At 40.0% G+C, this 19,504-nt stretch overlaps 1 protein-coding gene across 1 annotated transcript; it reads left to right on the top strand.

Moving 5' to 3' along the window:
• Positions 1–312: 312 nt before the first annotated feature.
• AMACR (alpha-methylacyl-CoA racemase) lies at positions 313–19,255 on the top strand. Its single transcript, XM_040541543.1, has 5 exons — positions 313–780; positions 3,086–3,229; positions 5,785–5,945; positions 9,116–9,302; positions 18,229–19,255. Exons 1-5 carry the CDS (start codon positions 498–500, stop codon positions 18,636–18,638), a joined length of 1,185 nt encoding a protein of 394 aa, XP_040397477.1. The 5' UTR covers positions 313–497; the 3' UTR covers positions 18,639–19,255.
• Positions 19,256–19,504: the final 249 nt, after the last annotated feature.

Here is a 19,504-nt window from a genome sequence, read left to right as displayed (position 1 = left end):
GGTGGGAGAAAAGAAAACAAAAATAAACACAAACAAACAAACAAGAGTTTTTATCATCTCATCCACTAATGTCCTTGAGTGTGGGTTTGAGCTCTCAGGGTCCCTCCATAGCAGCCTCACAAGGCCGGGACAAACGACTGGTGTGGAGTTAGCTGCCCTGTAGAACACGTCCAGTGATTTTTTTGTGTGTGTGTAAACTGGGTGTTGATTTTCACATTCCTTGCTATCCACCCAACTCTGAGCCGCAAGGGATAGCACCCCCGCACGCCTTAACCTGACTGAAATCTTACTGCAGGCGTGGAAACCTGAAGGCGAGGCGGGGAAACCTGCCGCTAAGAAGAGGCAGAGGCAACGGTCAGAGGAACACGAGCCGTCCCCACAAGTTGGGGACGAAGTACGGGGTCTCCGGACACCGTCCTGCCCTGCCGGAGCGCCTCAGGGCGCCGCCCCACGAGCCGTCGACCCGTTGTGGCCGCTGGGCGCGGCGCCGAGGATCGATGTCTCGGCGCTCGGCAGCCGCCATCCCCGCCATGGCGCTGAGCGGGCTGCGGGTGCTGGAGCTGGCCGGGCTGGCTCCGGCTCCGCTCTGCGGCATGATCCTGGCCGACTTCGGGGCCTGCGTGGTGCGGGTTGACCGTGCGCCCCGCTCCGCCGTGTCGGTCGACGTGCAGGGCCGCGGCAAGCGCTCCTTGGCGCTCGACCTCAAGCGGCCGCCGGGCGCGGCGGCTCTGCGGCGGCTGTGCGGAGGGGCGGACGTCCTCATCGAGCCCTTCCGCCACGGTGAGGCGGGGCCGGTGATGGGCGCCCCCCCCCCCGGGGGCACCGAGGTGGTGGGTGCGGGTGGGCACTGAGAGGGCGGCAGGGTACAGGGCTGGTGGGTTTGGGGTTAGTTTGTGGGCTTTTGGGGTGTCACGGGGAGGGAGCGGCTTGCTGGGAGTTGGTTTCCCGTGGTTGGGTGAAAAACGGCCGGGATTTGTGAAAGGGTGGTGAGCAGCACCGAAGTGAAGTCAGCCTGGCTGAGGCTGGTTTGGCAAATAGTTGTGGGCAGCACTGCTGTGTGTCACAGAGCAGGAGGCATGCGTGAGCCTGGACAGCACTCCTGCAGTGGTTTTCAGGCCTGTTGGTGTAATTCAAGTCACATTTGTAGGGTTAGTGCCATGGGAAGACGCAGCAGACAGCAGGGCTTATGATTCCTGTGCACACAGCAGCAGGGAGCTGCTCTCTGGCCTCATAAGCCCTACGCAGGCATTCAGCTGATGCTCATGCATGGGGTGTGCCTGTGTGTGGTTTAGGAATTTGTCAGTGACGGTGCTTTTCATTCAGAAAATAGGGTTTTATGGGTATATTTTGGGGTTTGTCCCTCTGAAGTAGTGCAGAGAAAGTAAAAAATTAATTTCAGTTTTTCATTGTAAGTAGTCTCCTGTTTTCTAACTTTTTTTTATTATTTAATTTTTGCATATAGTCGAAATTTCCATGCTCTTTGGCTTTATAAACACTTGCTTTTTTATGTAATATTGCACATAATTCTGTAACTAGGCATTAAGGTTTACAGGGCTCTGACTAAACTAGCCAAATCCCTGATCCAACACGGAGCTGGTGGGAACCAATGAGACAATGAGGGCCCAGGCAGCAGCAGCAGCAGAGGTTTTTTAAACACACATGTACCATCGACCTTTAAACAAATGATTTTGTGGCTCCAGTGGTTATGGGACACTCACTTCTCACTTGTGCTTTTGGGGATTTTGCTCACACATTAACGAGGCAGTGACCAGAAACTATTTATATTTTTTTTGCTGTGCCTTTGTTATCCTATAAGCAAATTTATGAACTGAATGTATTTGGTTCTGTGAATAACTCTTTTTAATTGAAAGTTTAAAATAATAAAGCACTCAGACTGTTGTACTAAGCTGTTGGAGTTTTATACAAGCCAGTCCTGAAGTTTGCTTGAAGCTTCGTGTGGATGGGCTTCTGCTCTGTCCCCAGTTCATGTTTTAAACTATGAATCCTAAAAACTTTGCTCTTGCCCATAGGGAGAATGTTTTTTCCTTTAATTTAATTTTTACAATTTTCTCTTGGTTATTTAATGGATCTGGCTTCTCAAAATAGGTGCTAATTGGTAGAAATGTGTTACAAATGTCACCACTTTTCTCCCTAACATTATCATTTGCCACTTCCCAGTAAGTAATACAACAGAAGGAGATCTTAAGGAATTTGAAGATGTAGTAATTTTATGAACAGTCTGTAGTAATAGGTCCTGGGGCAGAATGGGCACTGAAGTTCTGTCAGGAGAGTAGATCTGTTTTCCTCCAAACCGCGTCTCCCTGCAGTCCCGTTACGGATCATAGGATAGTCTGACCAACAAACACTGAACCAATAAAAATCTATAATTTGTTTGCAACTTGAACCTGCTTCTTTTAAAGCCACTACTTTGGAATGCAAGATCAAAACTTTAGGCTTGATTACTATAGACCCATGCTGACCAAACCTATATTTCATTGATTTCTAAAAGTTCCTTATTGTCTGCATTAGAAAAAAAAATACATTTTCTTTAACGTAATCGTTGCAAATAGGCTTTGGAATATATAGTGGCATGGCCAGTTTGCATCGGTGAGTTAAAAGATACAGGAACACACAGTGTACTGAGAGGCTAATGTGATGAGGAAAGTATATTCCAGTGAAAGGTGGAAGCAATTTCAGGTCATTTTAATGTGGAAAACGTAAGAGTCTGCTGGTTTTTTTCGTTTATTTTAAAATGATGCCTGCCTTCAGTAGCTTTCTCACTCATTCAGTGATACATAGAGTACAGCAAATTGAATGGCAGGCTTTTGGGGAAATAAAAACAGAAAAGAAGCCGAAAAAAAGACCCTAAACTTTAATTTCGACTTAACTGGCTTGCATTCAAAATGTATGCAGTTTGTTGGTAATTTGTAACATTCTGACTGTTAATATTTTAATGTAAATTCTGAATTAGAATGTATTATTTCAGAAATTGCAATTCATTTCTGTTTTATAATTCGAACCATTTATATTTTGAGTCTTATTAAAAATAAATGCAAATTAGGATTTTGTGCTTTGTCTTGTTAAGGTGTCATGGAAAAACTTGGTCTCGGTCCAGAGGTCCTTATGCATGAGAATCCCAGACTCATCTATGCAAGACTTACTGGATTTGGTCAGACAGGAAAATACGCCAAGTCTGCAGGACATGACATCAATTATGTGGCTTTATCAGGTAGGCTGTAAAATTTTCTGTTGAATAAGTTTTTTTTTTTTCCCTTATGTCAAGACTCAAGAACTTATTGAAAGATTCTTTGCAGATAGCTCTGATTACCTCAGGTTTAGTCTGATGAAACAGCTGAGCAGATCTGAAGTGTCCCTGTCCGTGAAAGGAAGGTTTCCTTCTCCTTTATTGTGCTTCTCCCTGCTTGTTTCTCTCCAGTCAAATCTGGTGCTTGCTTAACCCCTGCGTGAGCTGTCTCGGCTCCCTAACAAGTCAACAACTAAGTAGGAAAAAAGAGGATGTTTTTCTGCCAGGTTATTGAGGGGAAGCAGTTCATTAGGAGATCTGACAAACAAAAAGTTGGTACAAGAAAGGATGAAATGTGGGCTGGACTGGACTGTTCCTTTTGGCAGCAGCAGTGAGCTGTTAGGCTGGATCAGCATGACATCTCAGACTGTACAGTATTTTCCTTCCTTTGTGTGCTATTTTATCTGAATAAGTTTTTTTCTCTTTAAAGAAAGGACTGAAGTTTTTATGCATTTTTGTCTTTGTACTGGGCTTCTGTCCTAGAAAATCTTTTCACGGTCCCTAAAGGGCTGTAGATTATTTTGTGTGTGTTTGTGAGCAGCTGCTTTAAAGTAAATAAAAACTAGCCATTGGAGCATTCTCATGTTCTTTTATTTTCTGCTGTAAATATCTCTAAAGATACCAACTGAAGGGAAAGGAAGTTTAAAGTGAAGTGGTTTTGACTGCAGCATTATGTTTCCTTAAATTACTGTTGACAGAATGCTGATTTTAAGTATCATGATTCTACAGGTATGCAGTAACAAACAATAACAAAATTACCCAACTCTGGTGGTAGCAGTCAGTGTGTCATCAGTGCTGTCATGCATGATCCTGTTTACTGCTGTTCACACTGCTCCTGTCTCTGCCCACAAGGGAGGAGAGAAAGTGGGCCAAAACTTCTCAGCTTCCCACTGCATGGTACATTTCTTTTAGCCCAAGAAAAGGGCCAAAGCGGAGGTGCTGCAAATGTGATGTGGAATCACCTACTGTGGGGATCCACAGTGTTGTGGAATGAAGTTTTGTCTGGGATAGATTCGGTCTTCTCTCATTGTGTAAGAATGTCAGGAAATCAAAAAGAGTGAAGAAGACCCAGCTTGGAACAGTTGTGATTTTATATTGAGGTGATTTCAAAGTATTATGATAATTGGTTATTAACATAGGTAGAGAGTCAAACATTATTGTCTATTGCTGTCTTAAATTGTAGTGCTTCCTGTTTACAAAAAGTACTGTTTCTGTCTCTGGAGCTAACGTAATCAGTAGTATTTTGGTTGGTGCTATATTACATCACTAAAACTTAAGTCATTCTGTATGAAATTTTAAGGAAATAGGACAAGGTATTTGGGATGTATCAGTCCTGAAAAATGAGATCTAACATCATAATTTCTTCATTGGCTTTTTTCAAATAAAACTGGCTTGCATTAGAAACTCCAGATACAAGTTACTATGTTAACTCAGTGGTGCCTGTGACAACCTTCAGACTGTTAAAAGAGAGATTTTAGTCAGTGACAGGGCTTTATGCTTGTACTATATGCTCTGCAAAATTCTTTATACTGTGAACTCGTTTGTGAGTGTTGTTTGCACTTAGCTAACAGTCCAATGTACTTCCTAACTAAACAGTGCTTCACCATCATGCAGTTCTTGGGAAATTTTGACCATGTATGTTGTGAATCTCAGACATTAGGCTATAGGCTTAGAAGAGACATGACCATATGCAGAGTTTCTTATTTGCCCAAAGGGACCTATGAGGGAAGTGACAGTAAAAAAGCTCTTCAGGGTGGAAGAGAAATGCCAACAGATTCAGAGGCAAAACTGCCTTTGCTCTATCCTCTTTCATTTCAGCATAATTTCTGGCATAGTTTCCCCGTGTCTATGTTGCATGCAGTCAGAGGTAACCTTTGTATGTTATATTCATCCATACCTCTGATATACAACCTGTTTTTCAAAACTACAGTGTGAGGAAAGGACAGAAGTGCAGTTGTCAGCGTGAAATCTTTTGTTATGATTGTTAATTCGTGGGTTATGTGCACAGAAGACTGTAAATCTGAGTTTTTACTTTAGAAGATTCAAAGAAGAAAAATTTGCTGAAGTTGCTTGAAGCACATTCATATTGCCTACTGAATTCTTTTGTGGTAGGTTCTATGTGTGTACAAAGTATTAATATAGAATTGTTGCATTCAAGTTTTTGTATGAAATTTTGTCCTTATAGAGCCAAATGATCAGCGGATTATCTATGAGATGATATCTATTTTATTAATTTATTTAATTAAATGCATCTTCACTAATATGATTTGAGGTACTCTATTAATAATTTTGTGAATGAAGGAGTAACTATTTGGTAAGACAGAGCTGGAGTGGAATCACAAAACTGTTGGTAGAAGTTTACTTTAGCTTTTATTTACTCACATAGATTGAAAAGAACAAAAATTTGACCATGAACATTGGTTTCTACATTTCTACAATTAACTTTATACTTACGTTTGCTTTGTTTCCTCTGCTACCAGGTGTGCTGTCAAAGTTAGGTAGAAAATCTGAAAATCCTTATGCACCAGTCAACCTTCTGGCTGATTTTGCTGGTGGAGGTGTGCTCTGTGCAATGGGCATTCTCATAGCCCTTTATGAACGTACCAAATCTGGCAAAGGACAGATCATTGATGCAAGCATGGTAAGTTTTCTCTTGGGAAAGTGGGGGGGATGATTGGATTTGTTTGTTGTTTTTTTTTTTTTTTTTTTTCCAACTCTGAGTCTGTAAAAGGAAGGAGGTTGGAGCTATTGGTAAGGTTTAAAATTGAGAGGTTGGAATGTGAAAGTAAGTCATCGCATAAAATGGCTATTGCTTTATCTGAAAGCAGTTTTCACAGGTCACTGTTGCCATGGCATCCTTATGACATGGGTGACATACTGCAGCTCTCCCCCTGTGCTGTTCCCTGTCTTTTATTTTATTTTATTTTATTTTATTTTATTTTATTTTATTTTATTATTTTTTTTCTGTGTTTTCTACAGTAAGATGAAAGAGGGGTAAGGGATTGTGTTTAGTAAATTCACAGATAATGTGGATGTGGGAAGAACTACAAGCACGTTGGGTGACAGGATTAGAATTGAAAATGACCTTTACAAATTAGAAAATAACCTGAAAAACCTGGCTGAAATTCATCAATGCTGCTACTCTGTAATTTTCTTAGGCAGAAACGATTCGCTGCACAAATATAGCGTGAGAACAATTGGCTGAAGTATGATCCTGGGGGTTTGTAATAGTCACAAGCTGAACATGAGTCAACAATATAATGCTGTTGTGAAACACATACACACTGTATTAGGGTGTATAAACAGGAAATAGACCCAGCAAGGTTTCTTAGGTAATTCTTGTCATCTAATCGGCATTCTAAGGCCTCAGGAAACTACAGTTTCTGGCACTGGCTATCATCCTTCCCCCAAAAAAATCACCAGTTCGTGGGGGTCCAAGGAACACAACAAAAATGATTGCAGGTCTGAAAACATGACCTAGAAAGGAAGGTTGAGAGGGTTTGTGTCTTTACAAAAAGAAATGATGAGTCTTCAAATACTTATAAAGATGCTTCTTTTACTTTAGAGTAGAACACAATAGTTCAGTTGGACAGGACCTTCAAAGATCGTCTAGTCCAACTGTTTGGAGTATTAGTTTATCTTCACTATTGGTACTTTTAGTCATTAAAAGAATTTTCTGCAAGAAGAATCAGTCTGCTAATATCCCACATTCCAGAGATCTCATTAGGACATCTTTGGTTTTGTGTGTGGTTTTTTAGTTGTTTGTTTGTTTTTAAAGCCTGCAAACCTTCTCTCCTTCAGTTTTTTCTTGTTTCATTATTAATTGTGGAATATACAGTTCCTGGTAGTTCCCACACACTGCGTAGGACAAGGGATGGATGCTGTGATACAATACAGTAGGCACAACGATGCATCTGCACTCTCACACTCTTCTGGAACAGAAGGATGCGAGACGGGGCAGCACTTGAGGTTCACTCAGAATTTAGACGCAGTCTTCTGCTGATGGTAGGCATCTGACCAAGAATGACTCGCTCTTTATGAAAAGACAGCCACAGGAAGATGATGATCGCTTGCATAATGGTCTCATGGTGAGAGCTGTCCGCTGGCTGACAGAAGGCTGCGGTTCCAGGTTTTTCTCAGCCTGGAGGTATTCAAAACCAAAACTCCCACATCCTAAAAATTTTCTTCAATCACAAGGATAGATTAGGTTGGTGTGCATTTATTCTCAGCTTTGTTTGAGCTGTTTCACTCTACAGAAGTGCCAGAAGACTCACGGAGCTGATAGAGGTCGCCCAGCGGGACGGTGCCTCTGGATTCTTGTCCCTACTTCAGAGGCTGCTTATGCTTTTAGGGAGTCATTAAGTGAAACACCTCACTATTACTGTAATCACTGTGCAGTTCAGCTAAAGCGGAACCTCCCAGTGTCACTCTTTTCATGTTTTAAAAGAAAGTGACCACATCGGTGTGTGTGGTGTCATTTGGAGACATGCCTTCAGGGATTTGGGGAGGATGTTTGGTGCCTTTCATCTTTGAATTGCAGCAGCCCTCAGGCAGAACCTAGCTGCCGTTTGCCCAGCTAAGTGCATATACCAGTCCAAAGTAAAGGTGCTATTTTAAGTGTCTACAGGGTAGTAGCATGGTAGATTGTCAGTAGTTCTGTCAAATTTTGGCACCAAAATCTGATTTGTATTTAGAGCTTATTCTAATATTATTCCCGTTTGTTATTATCCCTACTTGCAATTTTTTGTTGTAATTTTTTGTTACTAGGAGCAGTGAAAGATAAGATCATTAATAAAGCAGACACTTTTGCAATTATTTTGCAAACATGCAGAGGAAGGTACATAGTGTTTTCTCATAGAAACGTAGGGCAAAATTGTTCCAGCATTTGTGGCAGGAACTTGGGAAAGAGGCCAAGCAATACATTTTAAATGAAGAAGCCATAGTACTTCAAAGATTCACATATTTTAAGTTCTTACTTGGAAAGGTAGAAATGAATAGATATTTCCACATGAAAAATCAGTAGCTTTTTATTTTCATACATGGACTGTTAAAATTAGGATGACTTCAGAGGAGGCCACAAAGATGATCAGAGGGCTGGAGTACCTCTCCTACTAAGACATGCTGAGGGAGCTGGGGTTGTTCAGTCTGTAGAAGAGAAGGCTCCAGGGAGACCTTACAGCGGCCTTCTAGTGCCTAAAGGGCAGGAAAGCTGGGGAGGGACTCTGTCAGGGGCTGGAGTGATAGGACAAGGTGGAATGGCTTTACATTAAAAGAGGGGAGATTCAGGTTAGATATAAGGAACAAATTGTTTACTCAGAGGGCAGTGAAGCCCTGGCACAGGCTGCCTGGAAAAGCTGTTGCTGCCCCATCCCTGGCAGTGCTCCAGACCAGGCTGGATGGGGCTTTGGGCACCCTGGGCTGGTGGGAGGTGTCCCTGCCCACGGCAAGGCATTGGAACTGGGTGGGGTTTAAGGTTCCTTCCAACCCAAACCACTCTATGGTTCTATAAACTAGGAAAATGTGTTGAAAGTGTGTGATGCATCTGAAGCTGCGTTATTACATTTATGCTCATTCTTATTCTTTAACTCTAGACAATATAAGATAATACATGAGATAATACATATGCAATATAAGTAGTACTTCTGAAATATAAGAAATTAAACTGCTTACCAGAAATTTTGTCATAAATCCTGACAAAGGAGAAACCTTACAGTAGGTTTTTATTGTCTTGTTTTATGTCGAATTAAGGTAACCTGCCAGTGAATTTACTGAAGCTGTTGTTTTCTTGGTTTTGTTTCGTGTATCTTTCAGGTAGAAGGAATAGCATACATAAGTTCTTTTCTGTGGAAATCGCAAAATTTAGGATTCTGGAACAGACCTCGAGGTGAGAACTTACTAGACAGTGGTGCACCGTTTTATGAAACCTACAGGACCTCTGATGGAAAATTCATGGCTGTTGGTGCTATTGAGCCCCAATTCTATGAGCAGTTAATAAAGGGTAAGTAACTTGGAGTAGTTGTTTCACATCAGCAAAGCATGATTGAATGAGTGCTTTAATACTTTGATTCATGACAGCAGTTATGTTGATTTCTTTGTAAAAGCCAAACACTTCTCAAAAACAATTGGGCAATATGGTAGAAGTTCAACTGATTTTCTTCTAGCAATTTTCTTTGTTTTTCATCCCTTTCTTGACCTTATCCCCAGACACTACACTTAAATTAAAAATTTTCTCCTGAAACTGCAGCAGTGGTAGTCTGTGGTGAGGCTTAAGAACTAATCAACTATTTTTCAATACCACTTTATTCAGAGGCAAGTGAATATGCCTTAAAAAGAAGATGTAATTCTTTGTTATTGCAAATAAAATTGCAAGCAATTCATTTATTTCTGCTATATTTTTTTTAAAGAAACTTGAAATTATTTTAGAAATGAATGCTCATTGGGATAGTTCATAGTATTTCCTAATAAATAAAAACTTTTTATAATAACAAAGCTTTATAAATTAATTTCCATCACAGAATTGAGTGTTTTTTTTTCTGTCCAGCTATGGATATGATTTTTATATTTTATAGATTTTTAAAATATGACTTTAAAATATTATTTATCTGTTTGAAAAATTAGAATGGGTCATGGTACTTCTTATATGTAAGAAGGATATAAAACCATTAGAGAGTGTCCAAAGGAGGGCTACAAAAATGGTGAAGGATCAAGAGGGGAAGATGTAGGGGGGAAAGCTGAGGTCCCTGGGTTTGTTCAGCCCGGAGCAGAGCAGGCTGAGGGGAGGCCTCATGGCGGCCTGCAGCTCCCTCACGAGGGGAGCGGAGGGGCAGGCGCTGAGCTCTGCTCTCTGGGGACAGTGACAGGACCTGAGGGCACGGCATGGAGCTGGGACAGGGGAGGGTCAGGCTGGGTGTTAGGGGAAGGTTCTGCTCCCAGAGGGTGGTTGGGCACTGGGACAGGCTCCTCAGGGCAGTGGTCACAGCACCCAGCTGCTGGAGTTCAAGTGTTTCAAGCACCCTCAGACATAAGGCCTGGGTTGTCCTGTGTGGAGCCAGGAGATGGACTTAATGGTCCTTGTGGGTCCCTTGCAACTTGGGATGTTCTATGCAAAATCATTAATGCATGTAGTCAAAACAGAAATACACCGCGGTGCCTCTTTACCTTTGAATTTTTTGTGTACTTTGTGTTTTTGATCAGATGTGCTTTTAGCTTCCTATTGGTTGTTTCATTTACAAACAGATTTCTTCTGTTGTGCTCCTTTGGCAGATTATTGTACTTTCCATACAGAATTTATAAAAATTTTGAAAATTCACAAAATAATTCGAGATATATTTTCTGTTTCCAGTGTTCTGAGTGTGAAATATATCTAAAGTTCTCAATCTAATTTGAGTTGTGCTTAATGAGTAGGAGTACCAACGCAGAATATACCTGAAGTGGATGTTCCCAGACAGCGTTATGTATACTGCTTCTGTGTATGAATTGCTTAAATATGGTAAATCTTTGCCAAGTGAGGGTGGCAGTGGAGCAGCTCCTTATTGTTGCTCAGTTTCTCCCCACTGGTTGTTTCTTGAATTGTAGGGTGGATACCTTCTCACGGGCAGTTACTGTCAGCTAAGCCCCAATCAGCTACATTGTGCTAACAAGAACATAGCCAATGCCAGGACCTGCACTTCAGGAGTTTCTGAAATTCAGGAGCATGGTTAAGACAGGATGAAATGAAGGTATGAGGTTGTGAGATGGGGTGTGCCTTTGCTGAGCAGAACCCCTAAGAGATTTTGTGGACTTTGGCATTGTTCTTTTGCAACCTGTGGTGCTCCCAAAGAAAGTTCTTGAACATCAGTGGCTGTAAATGGCTGTTCCTCTGTGTGGCTAAAAAGGGCTGTTCATTTGCAGAGAGTATCAGAATTGTTATGTGTTGATATATGAAATTCATAAGGCAGGCTCACAGAGCGCCTCTGTGACATAACCAGCATTACGGACGGCACCCAGATCAGATGCCAAGTTTGGAAATGCCGTCTTCCTGGCTGAAGATGGTATTCCTCGTCTCATTGCCCTGAAAGTAATTTGTCTGTTTTTGAGCTCCAGTTCTAAGCTACTTTCTCATGAAAGAGAAAGTACAGTTGCTTATTCCACGCTTAGCAGTTCTTGGAAATGTTATTCTCATCCAATCCCTTGGGATTTTTGGATATATATATTATATATATATATATAATATATAAATATATATATATAATATATATATATTGATTGCAAGAAATAGTTGGGGAACAAAAATAAATATAAAACTGTACCAAAGTAAAATTTAAACCCTTGTTATGAAAGTTAGGGAATTGGAATTCCAGTACATGTCCTTAGGGAGAATGCCTGTATTAAATACAAAGGAAAAAAGAAAAGAATAAAGCTGATTACTCAAACACCCATATGTTTGGCTTGAAGTGATCAAATACTGGCCTGCAGCATTCGTGGCTGCAGTATTTTATTATTCTCCGGAGATTTAGTTGAATAGTACTTACTTTTAAGTTGCAGGAGTGGAAAAGAATCTATACTTGTTCTTAAAACAAATTCTGCAATGAAGTCAGATGTTGGTTTGTCACTATGCCTCACAAAGCCTTTGCTGGACACTCTAGCATCCTGTGTTGATTGTTGCCACAGGGTGAGGACTCGTCAGCCAGCCAGCCATGTTATATAAGAAGATCCCTGTAATGAATTAATCCAGTGTTAAGGCAATATAACATGACCACTGACCAGTTTCTGTCTTATCTAGATAACTATTTCCTGAGGAAAATGCTGAAATTCTGTTTTTCTCTATGTGGTTTTTCAGAAACTTTGAGCAGCAACTATAAATTCATCTGCCTATATTGGGGCATCCACATTCAAGAACTTTATTTTCATGCCTAAAAGTATTCCATCTGCTTAAAATGTACATAAATGGCTTGTTTTTTAACAGCTGAAATTTCAAAACCAGTTATTCCACCAATAAAGAACCCATGTACTTATATGTAAGTAGATAGATGACGTGTAATCACAGATGCACCTGTGTTTCAGTGTGCTTCTGTCAAAAATTCAACATACAGACTGCAGTCTTCATGGAAGTGCTGCTTTTTGCCTTTAATTACAACTTTTGCTTATTTCCATTCACTAGTTTTCTTTGTTTATTCTGTGAAAGTGTGTTGTTTAAAATATCAGACTGAACTTCAGATGTTTGCACAACAATGTGTTTAAAATAAGTGGTCTTTGTGTGAATTGTTCAGACTTCCATATAGAAAATAATTATCCCCTTCAGTAGCTCTTCTTGCAGCCTTTCTGAAGCAATAGTGTATTAAATTAGAACAGCTGGTTCTTCTTGTGGCTTAGGGATTTTTTTTTCCTTTCTGGGATATCTGTTGCAGAAATTCAGTTCAGAATTTAAGCCTGTGAATGTTATAGGGAAGAGAAAGCTGCTTGTGAGAACTGTGTTGCTATTTCACAAACCCAAGGAGCTTTGACTTGAGTCATCTGTTTAACGCATTAACTCCACGCTTTGAAGTACATTTAAATGGTATGTTCCAGTTACAGTTTCCATAATTTTATTTCACATTCCACCCCCCCCCCCCCCCCCGCCCCCCCCCCCCAATTCTGGTCATTTCTGCTAGTAAACAATTTGGTGCTGTTCCAGATAAAATAAATTCAAAAGCCACTCTGTCTCTCTGTCCATACTTAGAGAATAGGTTACTTTTCCCACTCCTACATAATGAGAACAGAAGGATTTGGATGTTGCAGAAGTAATGGTCGGAGATTTAAAGAGTGCAGAAGTGAGAAGGGAACATGATTTCTGAACCAGTCGTCACTGCCCACAGAATTTCATTGAGCAGAAGTGAAACTATCTTCCTTTTGCTTTTAGTTTACGTCATTGTTTTCCTGCAAAGTTAGGAGCTCAGTGGATCTGAGTGCAGTTAATGAAATAGTGAGGAAAGTTTTTTCTTACCGGTTTGCAGAGGGAAACTTACTAAGTTTAGGAAAATACAGTATTTTAGTTTGAGAAAACTGTTGGCTTTTTGGATTGTGCTCAGCAGGGAAAATTAAATTTCTTCTTACCACAGGTTTATGAAGTTAAAGAAAATTGGTTATATGAGAAACAGAAGCTATATAAAATAGATACAGTAAATAATAGCTGTAATAGCTGCAGTATCAGGAGTTGTGTTCTGATTACATTACAGACTGTTTCCTGTTCACAAACATGCTGTAATCCTTTTGCTTATATTAATTTTATTACTACTGAAGTCAGCCAATGAATAATGAAAATACCTTTGCATCTTACAAGAAATCATATGTAGGGAACATGTGCTACTAATGTTAAGTCTCAATATTTTGATAAAAAGAGACAGAATGTCTTCCAGCAGACCTGTAAATTGCTTCTGCAAGTTTCTCTTAATTTTCAGCAGTACGTGCTTAGTATTGCTGTAGCCAGTCTAAGGGAGGCATGCAGAACACAGTAAATTTCATATATCAAGTAAGAAACAAAGGTTGCGTCTGCATTATCATGTGGCATGAACTCTACCGTATCAGATGAACTTAGTATAAATTTACAGTTATGTGAAAAGCAGAAACAGTCTCTGAAGTTCTGAACATTTATTTGATAATCCTTTCACTACATTTTATGTCTTCTATTTAAAAGGATGGAAGAATGTAGAAAGCACTTGAAAAATATAGTTTACATCATTATGAAGGATTTCCATGGGGCTCTCCATTTAGTGATTGTGAAGTATGGTGTACTGTATTAAAAATCTATTAATGTACTGAATTTGATACAACATTGTTATTAAGACATGCAAGGCGGACAAACAGTTTCCTTGTTGTTTTAAACGCTCTTGTCACACATAATGTTAAGTTCTACTTGAATTTGTTTATCATGACAAGCCTTAAATTTTGTACAGGAACTTAGCAGGGCCAGTTTCTTGCTGCACCAAAACACTGGCAATTATTGTTACCTATGCAAACCTGGAGAACAGCTGTGGATGCTTTTAGTGACACTCTGGTGCTAGTCTGGTAGTCTATATAAACTGTCACTTTCTAAAAATAGTATTTCAGAAACTTTAAGCAGAGAAAATAGGTGCCTAATTTTACTACAGTTCGTTCAAGAAGTTCTGCAGAAATAGAGTTCTCAAAGTGTTGCTTTAATAAATAATTTGTAGATATATCTCTCAATAAAGCTATGGCACTCTCTAAGAGTACTGCCTTCAGCTCAGCTCTGGGGCATTCAGCATAAGGACATTGACTAACTGGAGCAAGTCCAGAGGAGGCCACGAGGATGCTCAGAGGGCTGGAGCACCTCTGCTGTGAGGACAGGCTGAGGGGGCTGGGGGTGCTCAGCCTGGAGGAGAGAAGGCTCCGGGGAGACCTTACAGCGGCTTGCCAGTGCCTAAAGGGGGCTACAGGAAAGCTGGGGAGGGACTCTTTGTCAGGGGGTGGGGTGATAGGACAGGGAGTAATGGCTTTAAATTAAAGAAAGGTAGATTTAGATTAGATACAATGAAGAAATTCTTTGCTCAAGGGGTGGTGAGGCCCTGGCACAGGCTGTCCAGAGAAGCTGTGGATGCCCCATCCCTGGCAGCGCTCAAGGCCAGGCTGGATGGGGCTTTGGGCAGCCTGGGCTGGTGGGAGGTGTCCTTGCCCATGGCAGGGGGTTGGAATTAGGTGGTCTTTAAGGTTTCTTCTTTAAGGTTCCTTCAAATCCAAACCATTCTGTGATTTTATGATTTAAGGGAGACTTACAGCTGTAGCATTACAAGGAGACTTACATTTTCTTTTTCAAAAAACATTACGTCAAGGCTGTACTAGAGTAGGTTATTAGGCTTTTCTAAACAAAAATTGCTGGATGGAAATCGGAGCAAGAGAGACTTGGAAACAAGTTTTGATTGCTCTACCAGATATTCTTTGTAAAGGATATTTTGTTTTTGATTATATTGGGTGAAATATGTCATTCTGTGGTATCCCAAACAATTCTGTGCTGTGTAATTGTTTCCTTGTTGACTCAGTCACTCCTGCTGTGATTCTGTTCATCTGCACCACAAATGGTTAGCACAAGCTGGAAAATGAGAAGCTTTAGCTCTTAAATGCTGTCAGTTCATACTATTTAAAGCTGAGCTCTTCAGTGGTCAGTGGAAAATGAGCATGTAATACTAAATTCCAGGTTCTACATATTGTTCTATTTTACTAGAGCATGTATGGCTAGATTCAGCCAACTTTCCATCTGGCATGGTCTTCAAATATAATTGTGTAATGGGATAATAGTAGAGCTCTATTCATATTGAGCTGACTAGTGGAACCCAAATATAATTAATAAGCACATCAGTGTTTATCAGACGGTGTTTCCAATTGGCAAGATTTCATGCATTGATGAGACGGAGTCTCAAATAGAATGTTGTTACTTAGCTTTAACTGTCGTGAAAGGTAAATTTCCCTCATGTCCTATTCTTAGGTAAACTGTCCAGCACTGTTCATCTTCAGTGTTACACTTTGAAGATTTTGTAAGCATCGTTAGGTTCAATTTAGTTATGGATACTTAACCATTATGAGTAATCTTTAGTTGTTCTCTTTTTGAGGATGATATGAATGGTTATAAATAGTAGATTCTAAGTTTAGTGATTTAAGGTGCATGTAACTTGGTAACTTGCTTAGGACAAATGTTTACTTTGTAGTGATACTTAACCAGATATCCTTGGGAATCTCTAATAAGCTGTGAGAATTCTTATTCTGCCTTTGGCTGTGTTGATTTTCTTCTAAATTTGAACTATTGCAAGGCAGTATTTCTGAATCTGGAGATTAGCAATCTTTGCATCATACTTTGCAATACCAAAGTTAGATTTCAAAGCATGTGGTTTTTTTTTTCAAAGTTACTATTTAAGAATTTGTGAGCAACAGTGAAACTCCTTTCGTATTATGATAACTATATAATTTGGAAGAGACTGAGACCCAACAAGTGCACATAGTAGAGATGATGAGGAAGAAGAAAGATATTAAAGAGCAAAAGAATGGAGATGGTCTTCTTCTCCATTCTGTGTTTTGCTTATCTATATTTCAATGTCTTTCACTGATAAGGAAGCTGTAGAAATAGTGGAAAATATAAAAAGTTATTTTTTTTTTTAACTTTCTATCTACAGCTGAAGATGAGAGGAGTTCTGTGTACATTCTACATGTAAACAGGCATCTAGTAGCCAAGCCTGTTAACAACTGCAAGTCAGATCATCAATCTGATAGCAGCCATATCAAAACGTATAAGAAGTCTTGACATTAAATATTTGCAGAGCTCCACATTTTCTCTGCCTTTTACACAAAGCTGTTTTCTAAGAAGCCTCCTTTTTGTTTATTTGTAAAGCATTATGATAATAATTGTTCTCAAATCTTTCTTAATTTCTGAGATTAACTTCTCTCCTACCCCTGATTCTTCTGGATTTTATCTGCTTCATTCAATGTAGTAAATTTAAAGGTGTGATTATTTGGGCAGCCCTCAATATACCACTTCTGAATTCTGTTTGATATTGTAAATTATGTTTATGCTATCTCCAACTTGAAAATGTGGTTTAATTGTGTTGCCTCTTTCTTGTTTCTTAATTCCTTTTTGCGGTAAGCCCTAGAAGAAATTATAACAATTCTTCTGTCTCCTTGGAATATAGAGTGCAGAGAGCAGAATCCATGAGAACAGAAACTAAGACAGGAAACTGGCTGCACAGGAGAGATGTGAACTCCACACTAAGAGGAAAAGTGGTGCTTAGTTGGGAAATGGAGCTAGGGGTACCCTAGCTCAGGAAATTTTCAGTACAAAGCCTGCATGTCAATCTTCTGCTGTTGTGTCTCAGAAGAGGTGTGTGTATTGAATACCTGGTGTTCCATATGAGCGACCTTCTGGGAAGCTGGGCTCTTAAGCGTGAGCGTGAGTGCTGTGGGTTTCACTCGTCCAAAAGAGCAGCAGCAGGAGAGTTTGAATGTGGGGAACGTGCCAAGGAGGTGAGAGCAGCAGATGTTGCTGGAGTCTGTTTGGACTGAGGGAGTTCGAGAAGCAGATCAGTTAGCCTGCAGGCACCTGCTGCCAAGTGGCCTCGTTCACATCAAGCCCAAGCTTATCCATCCACACTGTCTTCTCATCTCTAGCATGGAAATACCTGGTCGTGTTGGACTCCAGACAGCTTCTGTGACATAGCTTCTGTTATAGAAAGTGTTCTCAGGACAAAATGTGATCTCGAGGCAGCTGCTGCTCCTTTGATGTTATAAATTACAGAAATGAGCATTTATGTGAACTTAGTTCACAGAACCATAGAGTCATTCAGGTTGGAAAATACCTCTAAGATCCAACCTTTAACCTAGTACTGACAAGTCCACCACTAAACCATGCTACATCTAGACATTTCTTGAAGACTTCGAGGGGTGGTGACTCAGCCACATCCCTGGGCAGCCTATTCCAATGCTGCACAACACTTTCAGTGAAGAAACTGCACCTAATATCTAACCTAAACCTCCCCTGGTGCAGCTTGAGGCCATTTCCCCTCATCTTATTACTTGGTGCTTGGAAGAAGAGCCCGATCCCCACCTCACTACAGCCTCCTTTAAGGTAATTGTCAATTACAATAAGGTCTCCCCTGAACTTTCTTTTCTACATGCTATACAACCCCAGCTCCCTCAGCTTCTCCTAGTAAGACTTGTTCTCTGTGCCCTTCACCAGCTTCGTTGCCCTTCTTTGGACACGCTCCAGCACCTCGATGTAGTTAAGAGGCTGTAGCTGATACAATTTAGTCTAATGCAAATAATATAACATTTTATTTTTCTGATCCCTGCTCCCCCAGACGTAGATATCCCAATGAAGTTTTTTTGGTTACTGTGCTCTGCTGTGTTGGACTGCCTGCAGAACAAAAGCTTCCAGAGAAACATGGTTAGCTTTGATTTTCTTCTTTCAGGTCTTGGGCTTGATTCAGACAAACTTCCCGATCAGTTGAGTTTCTCTGACTGGCCTGAAATGAAGAAAAAGTTTGCATCCATATTTGCAGAGAAGACACAAACTGAATGGTGCAGCATATTTGATGGAACTGATGCCTGTGTGACCCCTGTTTTGTCCTTTGATGATGCTGCCTCACATCAGCATAACAAACAAAGAAGTTCTTTTATCAAAAATGATCGGGAAGAGATAAGTCCTAGACCTGCTCCTCTACTTTCAAGGACCCCTGCTGTTCCATCGCTTAAAAGAGATCCTTTTATAGGCGAGCACACAGAAGAGATACTTCTGGAATATGGATTTACTAAAAACGAGATTGCTCAACTTTATTCTGACAAAGTAATAGAATTCAACAAACCAAAAGCTAATTTATAATCTCTGACTATGCAAATCAGACAAACTTCAGGCTGATGTAGTAAGATTTTTATGTATTAAATTTAATTACATGACAAATAAATGTTTGTGTGCTACTGCTTTTAAATGATGGAAATTTTAGATTTAATGGGAGTTATATATTTGTGTGCTGGGATGGTTTGCAGTCTAGGATGATAATGAAATTGTGTTCTCAAGTTCTGCACTATTTGCCTTAGCAAGCAGATTTAAGTCCTCAAAATGTTTTTAAAATACCATATCCTGTGAAATGGTTGGTTCTTTTGACTCATAGTTGATCCATTGCTTTGTAGTGTATGTTGTAATTACCTGAAGGCAATACTTTTCATAAAATATTGTTGTATACTTCCTAAATGTACGATTGTTTACTCATAGATTAGGGGGGATTTTTATTTTTCTGTTTTGATTCATTTGCCTTACCATGCCAAAACAATTATACAAATAACGCTGTTTCCTTGTGTATTGCTGTAGAGTTACAATGATAAAGTAATTGTATTAAAAATCCTGTCTACATTTTCTTTATGCAATTGCCTGATTATATTAGATTTGACATTTCAGTTTGCCTGAAAAGTCATTTCAGAAATAAATTTGTTATTACAAAATATCTGCCAAGTATTAATCCTTTCCTTTCTTTTTGGAAAAATGGTAGGCAACTTAGCTGCATGGGTTTTAAACAATGGTTGTTCTATGGTGGTTGTCATTTCCTTCAAATTAGTCATTTGAAACAGTCTTTGCTCCTTCAACACAAAAGTAATTACATTTTTAAAAATAATTAGCTATATGGTCTTAGTACAGTCATTAGTCCAATGTGTTAGGGTTTGTTTGTTTTAGGGGGGTGGGGGAGTGATATT

This window comes from Cygnus olor, chromosome Z, assembly GCF_009769625.2.
Source record: "Cygnus olor isolate bCygOlo1 chromosome Z, bCygOlo1.pri.v2, whole genome shotgun sequence".
NCBI classification, from domain to species: Eukaryota; Metazoa; Chordata; class Aves; order Anseriformes; family Anatidae; genus Cygnus; species Cygnus olor.
This window is presented reverse-complemented; position numbering and strand designations above follow the sequence as displayed.

What these genes read in the sequence shown, in the direction of transcription:
- AMACR (XM_040541543.1), top strand. Translation starts at nt 498, where the DNA reads ATGTCTCGGCGCTCGGCAGCCGCCATCCCCGCCATGGCGCTGAGCGGG. An exon ending in AGATCATTGATGCAAGCATG is followed by an intron (nt 5,946 to 9,115) that starts GTAAGTTTTCTC and finishes TGTATCTTTCAG; the next exon opens with GTAGAAGGAATAGCATACAT. An exon ending in CTATGAGCAGTTAATAAAGG is followed by an intron (nt 9,303 to 18,228) that starts GTAAGTAACTTG and finishes TTCTTCTTTCAG; the next exon opens with GTCTTGGGCTTGATTCAGAC.